This window comes from Scyliorhinus canicula, chromosome 14 (genome assembly GCF_902713615.1).
Source record: "Scyliorhinus canicula chromosome 14, sScyCan1.1, whole genome shotgun sequence".
Classification (NCBI taxonomy): Eukaryota; Metazoa; Chordata; class Chondrichthyes; order Carcharhiniformes; family Scyliorhinidae; genus Scyliorhinus; species Scyliorhinus canicula.
In genome coordinates, this window is record NC_052159.1 from 3546018 (window position 1) to 3554653 (window position 8636).

Here is an 8636-nt window from a genome sequence, read left to right on the forward strand (position 1 = left end):
AAATTCAAACCACAGAGACAGGAGGGCGGGAGAGAGAGAAGGCGGGAAATGCAGAGCTGTACAGAGAGCCGGTGGATACATACAGCCGGTGGATACATACAGCCGGTGGATACATACAGCCGGTGGATACACCGCAAATAGACATGTGGCTCATCGACCCTGATCCCAGCATTACAGAGAAAAACTAACGGTGGAAAAAACAACCAGGCCCCCGGGGGGGTGAAGCTTAAAGACATTCAGATACTAACAGGGTGGGAAAACCAACAGTTATAAACACAGCAATGCAGAGGGCAGAAACAACCAGCCCCAGTGTAACACACAAGAATAAAAAACACCCAACAGTCCCTGAAAACATATACTGTATCCACCAGGAATGAGTCAGGAGATTTATAATCTTGCCCCAACCCAGGGAAATTGCCGGGCACAAAATCCCCCTGGCTGTCACTCCAGGCTGCTGCAGTTGTTACTAATCCAGCAATCAAAACATCCCAACAGATGCAGTCAGGAGGCGAGGGGGGTCCCTCACCCCCCTCCCCATGACACGCCTCACATTACCCAGGAGCTGGATGTCCCACATGCACCCGAATGAATCAGTGGTTGGGTTCAGGGTGGGGTTCAGCGTCCGCAGACTGATCAGATCACTGATACATAGAAAGCAGAAGCAAGACGAAGCCATTCGGCCCATCGAACCTGCCCCGTTACTACCCGAACCCCACCTCCTCCCCCCCCCCCATATCCCTTTAGCCCCAAGAGCTGTATCCAATTCCTTCTTGAAATTACACAACATTTTGGCCAAAACTACTTTCTGTGGCAGTGAATTCCACAGATTCACCACTCTCTGGGTGAAGAAATTTCTCCTCACCTCAGTCCTAAAAGGTTTACCCCTTATCCTCAAATATGACCCCTAGTTCTGGACTCCCCCACCCCACCTTTTTGGACACTAAGGACAATTTAACATGGCCAATCCACCTAACCTGCACATCTTTGGACTGCGGTAGGAAACCGGAGCACCCGGAGGAAACCCACGCACACACGGGGGGAATATACAAACTCCAGTCACCAGAGGTCAGAATTGAACCCCAGTCCAGAGAGCTGTGAGGCAGAAGTGCTAACCACCATGGCATTCCTCTCCCTGACAATCCGTAAAGAGCACTGGGATCAAAGACAGCATGTGGCACAGTGGTTAACACTGGGACTGCGACGTTGGGGACTCTGGTTCGAATCCCGGCCCTGGGTGACTGTCCGTGTGGAGTTTGCACATTCTCCCCGTGTCTGCGTGGGTTTCACCCCCACAACCCAAGGATGTGCAGGGTAGGTTGATTGGCCACACTAAATTGCCCCTTAATTGGAGAAATTTTTTTTTTTTTTTTTAAAGGAGCACTGGGTTCAGAGCCCCACACAAACAGGGGACATACTTCATGTAATCCCTCCATGATTATATCCCACATTCATGCATACACACACTAAAACATCTGTCTACACCCAACAACTTAATATTTGAAACCCCTGCCCCATTTATAACAGAGACAGCCCATGTAAATATGTGACTGGGCTAGAAATTCAGAGACCCAGGCTAATGCTCTGGGCACGTGGGTTCAAATGCCCCCACGGCAGCTAGTGGAATTTAAAATGATCTCTGAAACGGCCCAACAAGAGACTCACGTTTCAAACCACTACAAAGCCGACAAAAAGTATTAAATCGAAATGGACCACCCGCCATCGACATAGGAAACAACACCACACCTGCATCACCACACCTGCCAAGTCCTCCTTACTAACACATGGAGGTTTGAGTCACAATTGAGCGAGTTGTCTCACAGACTAGTAAAGCAACAGCCTGACACAACCCTATTGACAGAATCGGACCTGAGACAATGTCCCAGACACCCCCATACTTTCCCAGAGTTGTCCTGTCCCACCAACAGGACAGACTGAGCAGAGGTGGCAGCAGGAGGGAGTTGCCCTGGGTGTCCTCAACATCGACTCTGGGTGCCATGAAAGTCTTGTGACAGCAGGTCAAACACGGGTAAGGAAACCTCCTGCTGATTACCACGAACTGTCCCTCAGCTGATGAATCAGTACTCCTCCATGTTGAACTCCACTTAAGAGGAAGCACAGAAGGTGGCAAGGGCACAGAATATGCTCTGGGTGGGGACTTCAATGTCCATCACCAAGAGTGGCTCAGTAGCACCACTACCGACCGAGCTGTCTGGGTCCTAAAGAACATAACAGCTGAACTAGGACTGCGGCCGCTGGTGAGGAAAAACTTACTTGACCTCGTGCTCACCAACCTGCTTGTCAGATGCATGTAATGTATTGTTTTTTTAAAATATCTTTATTAGGGTATTTGCAATTTTTATAATAATAATCATAACAGCGACATAAACATGGTACAATAAACATTTCCACCCCCATCACAACCTTCACACACCCCAACCATGAAACAAGTCTGGCCCTCCACACCCCCCGCGCGTTCTGCTTCTGCTGACATTTTAATTTTCCCCAAGCAAGTTTTTTTTTTAAATAAACATTTTATTGAGGTATTTTTGGTATTGTAACAAAATAAACAATGTATATGAAACTATAAACATAGTGCAAAAGCCATCTCCCTCCCTTACAGGTCCCACCTTTATGAACCCCCTACTCTAAGCTAAACTACCCCCCCCCCCCCCCCCCCCCCCCCCCCCCCCCCTTCTGCTGACGATTAATTTTCCCACAAAGAAGTTGACGAACGGCTGCCCCCTCCGGGCGAACCCTAACAGTGACCCTCTCAAAGCGAACTTGATTTTCTCCAACCAGAGAAAGCGAGCCATGTCTGATAGCCAGGTCTCCGACTTCGGGGACTTTGAGTCCCTCCAAGCTAATAGTATCCATCTCCGGGCTATCAGGGAAGCAAAGGCCAGAACGTCTGCCTCTTTCTCCTCCTGGATTCCCAGATCTTCCGACACCCCGAAAATCACCACCTCTGGACCTTGTTTTTAACACCATGGAGATGACATCTGCAAACCCCTGCCAAAATCCCCTAAGCTTCGGACATGCCCAGAATATGTGGACATGGTTCGCTGGTCCTCCCGCACATTTCCCGTACCAGCCTCCCCGGACAGGCGCCGGAATGTGGCGACTAGGGGCTTTTCACGGTAACTTCATTGAAGCCTACTCGTGACAATAAGCGATTTTCATTTCATTTTGTGCGCCTGTCCTCCACCCCAAAGAATCTGCTCATCCGAGCCACTGTCATGTGAGCCCGATGAACAACCTCGAATTGTATCAGGCTGAGCCTGGCACATGTTGCGGACGTGTTGACTCTACTTAACTCATCCGCCCATAGGTCATCTCTCCTCCCAGCTCCTCCTTCCACTTGTGCTTCAGCTCCTCGGTCTGCGTCTCCTCTGACCCCATAAGTTCCTTGTAAATTTCAGACGCTCTCTTCTCCTACCCACCCTCTGGAAACTACCCTGTCCTGAATCCCCCTTAGCGGTAGGAGCGGGAAGGTTGACACCTGTTTACGTATGAAGTCTCGCACCTGCAGATACCGGAATTCATTTCCCCTCGCCAATCCAAACTTCTCCTCCAGCGCCCTGATACTCGGAAAGCTCCCCTCTATAAACATATCCTCCATCCTCTTGATCCCTGCTCTCCGCCATATCCATAACCCCCCATCTTTAGATTGGGGACCAGAACGATGCTCCCTCTGCTCCCACATGTCTTCTCTATTCCCCCAGACTCTCAGGGCCACCACCACCACGGGGCTGGGAGTATCGTGCAGGCAGGAACGGCAGAGGCGCAGTTACCAACACCCCCAGACTGGTGCCCTTGCATGAAGCCGCCTCCATACGCTCCCATGCCGACTCCTCCCCCACCACCCACTTCCTGATCATGGCTATATTCGCCGCCCAGTAATAGTTCTGCTGGCGGGACCTATTCTCTAGATCCATTTCTGCTAGGCAAAGCCTTCCTGAATAACTTGCATCAGCTGCTCCATTGACCGCTGTGTTGACAAACCAGAGGTCGGGTCCTCCGCCATGCTGTCTCCCGCTGCAGCTTCAGCCCAAGCCTTCTCTGTCTTTCTGTTTCTGCCTCTACGAGCACTTCTAGTCCTTCTCTCCATGCACCGTACACAACTACCTCTGTCATCGGTTTTACAATTCAAGTCCGGTAGAAATTGAGGGGAAAAGGTCCAAAAGTCCGACCAGAGCAGGAGCCACCAAATGTGCGACATTCTCCTTCATAGCCGCCACCGGAAGTTCCTACCCAAGAAAGTTGACGAATGGCTGCCACCCCCGGAAGAACCCCAACATTGACCCTCTTAATGCACAGGGCTAAATCGCCGGCTTTGAAAGCAGACCAAGACAGGCCAGCAGCACGGTTCAATTCCCACACCAGCCTCTCCGAACAGGCGCCGGAATGTGGCGACTAGGGGCTTTTCACAGTAACTTCATTTGAAGCCTACTTGTGACAATAAGCAATTTTCATTTCATTTCAAACTTTATTTTCTGAGACTAAGAAACCCAGCCATGTCATTAACCCAGGTCTCGGGGGCTTCGAGTCCCTCCACATTAATAAGATCCGTCTCCGGGCTACCAGGGAGGCAAAGGCCAAGACGTCGGCCTCTTGCGCCCCCTGGACTCCCGGCTCTTCCGACACTCTAAAGATCGCCACCTCTGGACTCGGCACCACCCATGTTTGGAGTACGGTGAACATCGCCTTAGCAAAACCCAAAGCTTCGGGCATTCCCAAAACATGTGGACATGATTTGCTGGGCTTCCTTCGCACCTGTCCTCTACCACGAAAAACGTGCTCATCCGGGCCACCGTCATGTGTGACCGGTGGACTACCTTGAACTGTATCAGGCTAAGCCTGGCACATGATGAGGGTGTATTTTTTTTTTAAATTTAGAGTACCCAATCGTTTTTTCCAATTAAGGGGCAATTTAGCGTGGCCAATCCACCAACTCTGCACATTTTTGGGTTGTGGGGTCGAAACCCACTAAAACACGGGGAGAATGTGCAAACTCCACACGGACAGTGACCCAGAGTTGGGATCGAACCTGGGACCTCGGAGCCGTCCGTCGCGGCGCTCCCGATCGCGCAACAGCCAGCTTTTAATTATGCCGGCTGCAAGCAGCCTTCAAAATGGCCACAAACAGAAAAACATTTTGGCCGCACTGCGCATGCGTGCCTGATCATTGGAGCGCAAAACTCTGCGAATGCACACTGATGATCGGGCACACATGCGCAGTACGGCCGCATTTTATTTGTATGTGGTCGCAGGCTTCTTTTTTTTTATACAAGTTGGGGGGCCAAAGGGACCCAAAACCATTTCCTCCATTTTTGTCAGCAACAAACAAGGTACGATAAAATGGTGGGTCGCGCAGATCGGCCGGCATGGGCCGCAAAGGTCGGTCAGTTGGTAAAAATGGATCCCTGGAAAAAAGTTTGAAAAACACTGTTCCACAGTGTTGATGCCAAATGGGCTAAATTGCAAAAGGATCTAGCAGCTCAAACCTGGGCACCCATGAGACGCTGTGAGTCGTCAGTAGAATTGTACTCAGCCACAATCGGGAATCAGGGAACACACCCGCCCACTCCCCCCAAAACAGGGAACACCCCCCCCACCCTCCCCCAAAACAGGGAACACACCCACCCACCCCCACCAAAACAGGGAACACACCCGCCCACCCCCACCCCCCCAAAACAGGGAACACCCCCCCCCACCCACCAGCAAAACAGGGAACACCCCCCACCCCCCAAAACAGGGAATACCCCCCCCCCCGCACGCCCCCAAAACAGGGAACACCCCCCCCCCCACGCCTCCCGCAAAACAGTGAACACCCCCCCCCCCTCCCAAAACAGTGAACGGAACCCCCTCCCCCCTTTCCCACAGGGAACACACTCCAACCCCCCCCCCTTCCCCACAGGAAACACACAAAAAAAAACAGGGAACACACCCACCCACCCCCACCCCCCAAAACAGGGAGCACCCCCCCCAAAAAAAAAACAGGGAACACACCCACCCACCCCCACCCCCCAAAACAGGGAACACACCCACCCACCCCCCAAAACAGGGAACACACCCACCCCCCCCCCCCCAAAACAGGGAACAAACCACCCCCCAAAAACAGGAACGAACACCCCCCCCCAGGAAACAGGGAACGCACCACCACCCCCCCCCCCCCCAAAACAGGGAAAACACCACCAACCCCCAAAACAGGGAACGAACACCCCCCAACAAAAAAACAGGGAACGAACAACCCCCCCCAAACAGGGAACACACCCCCGCCAAACAGGGAACACACCCCCGCCAAACAGGGAACACACCCCCGCCAAACAGGAACACACCCCCGCCAAACAGGGAACACACCCCCGCCAAACAGGGAACACACCCCCGCCAAACAGGGAACACACCCCCGCCAAACAGGGAACACACCCCCACCAAACAGGGAACACACCCCCGCCAAACAGGGAACACACCCCCGCCAAACAGGGAACACACCCCCGCCAAACAGGGAACACACCCCCCCCCACAAACAGGGAACACACCCCCCCCCCCCCCCACAAACAGGGAACACACCCCCCCCCCCACAAACAGGGAACACACACCCCCCCCCACAAACAGGGAACACACACCCCCCCCCACAAACAGGGGACACACACCCTCCCACAAACAGGGAACACACACCTTCCCACAAACAGGGAACACACACCCTCCCACAAACAGGGAACACACACCCTCCCACAAACAGGGAACACACACCTTCCCACAAACAGGGAACACACACCCTCCCACAAACAGGGAACACACACCTTCCCACAAACAGGGAACACACACACCCCCACAAACAGGGAACACACACACCCCCACAAACAGGGAACACACCCACCCCCCAAAACAGGGAACACACCCACCCACCCCTACCCCCCAAAACAGGGAACACACCCACCCACCCCTACCCCCCAAAACAGGGAACACACCCACCCACCCCCACCCCCCAAAACAGGGAACACACCCACCCACCCCCCAAAACAGGGAACACACCCACCCACCCCCACCCCCCAAAACAGGGAACACACCCACCCACCCCACCCCCCAAAACAGGGAACACACCCACCCACCCCCCAAAACAGGGAACACACCCACCCACCCCCACCCCCCAAAACTGGGAACACACCCACCCACCCCACCCCCCAAAACAAGGAACACACCCACCCACCCCCACAAACAGGGAACACATCCACCCACCCCCACCCCCCAAAACAGGGAACACACCCACCCACCCCCACTCCCCAAAACAGGGAACACACCCACCCACCCCCACTCCCCAAAACAGGGAACACACCCACCCACCCCCACTCCCCAAAACAGGGAACACACCCACCCACCCCCACTCCCCAAAACAGGGAACACACCCACCCACCCCCACCCCCTAAAACAGGGAACACACCCACCCACCCCCACCCCCTAAAACAGGGAACACACGCACCCACCCCCCAAAAAACAGGGAACGAATCCCCCCAAAAAAGAGGGAACGAACACCCCCCCCCCCCAAAAAAAAGGGAATGAACACCCCCCCCCCAAAAAAACAGGGAACAAACACCCCCCCAAAAAAAACAGGGAACGAACACCCCCCCCCCCAAAAAAAAACAGGGAACGAACATTCCCCCCCCCCCAAAAAAGGGAACGAACATCCCCCCCGCCCCCGGGACGGTACCTCTCTTGATGACGAACATGACAGCGGGTGCTCTGTGTCTATCTTGCTGTGTCTGTGTGTGGGTCTGTGTGTGGGTCTGTGTCTCTAGCTGGGACTGTGTGACTGGTTTTTTTTTTTGGCGCGCGCCTTTCCCGCCAGAATATTAATGAACCGGGCGGCCAATCAGCGCCGGGGCCCCGCCCTGGACCAATCGGGGAGGAGGCATGGTGTGGGCGGGGCCCCGGCCGGCCAATCAGAGCGGAGCCCGCTCAGCCGCCGTTGCCATGGCAGCGCCGGGCCTGCCGAGCCTGGGGCTGGATTTGACAGCCTGCCCGGCCCCAGAGTCCCAGCACACCGACAGGAGGGAAGCCAGTCTGAGTCCTGGCCTGCCCCTCAGTGAGAGGAGGGACAATTCCAGCCTGCCAGCTGGGGCTATTGCCCTACTCCTTAGAACAAACTGCCCAACAAATCCTACACCCACTGTGGGGGGGCAGGCACACACCAGCACAGTGTACCCTGGGCAGAGGGTCTTCAAACTGTGGGCCGCAGGCTGGTATCGGGAGGGTTGTGGCGTTCCCCATCGCGGAACAGCCGCCACCGGCTTTTATGTTTTGGCGCAAAATCAGGAAGGAGAGATTCCGCCATCCTCTAGCTGCCAGCAAGAGAAGAACAGGACCCGGCTCTGGGTCACTGTCCGTGTGGAGTTTGCACATTCTCCCTGTGTCTGCGTGGGTTTCACCCCCACAACCCAAAAAATGTGCAGAGTAGGTGGATTGGCCACGCTAAATTGCCCCTTAATTGGAAAAAATAATTGGGTAATCTAAATTTAAATTTTTAAAAAAAAGAGAAGAACAGGACTGTGAAGAACTGAAGATGGACCGTTTTGTGATCAGGAAGAGAGGGCCAGAGGCATAATCTTGATTCATAAGGGGGATCAGGGGTTATGGGG

General features: G+C 54.0%; 1 protein-coding gene across 1 annotated transcript in view; it reads right to left on the minus strand.

Annotated features, from left to right (window-relative positions):
* Positions 1-7779, minus strand: part of rrm1 (ribonucleotide reductase M1 polypeptide) — a 61900-nt gene extending 54121 nt beyond the window's left edge. Inside the window, exon 1 of the mRNA XM_038818197.1 lies at positions 7709-7779. Within this exon, the coding sequence (XP_038674125.1) occupies positions 7709-7727 (19 nt within the window). The 5' untranslated portion in view covers positions 7728-7779. The remainder of the gene's footprint in view (positions 1-7708) is intronic.
* Positions 7780-8636: the final 857 nt, after the last annotated feature.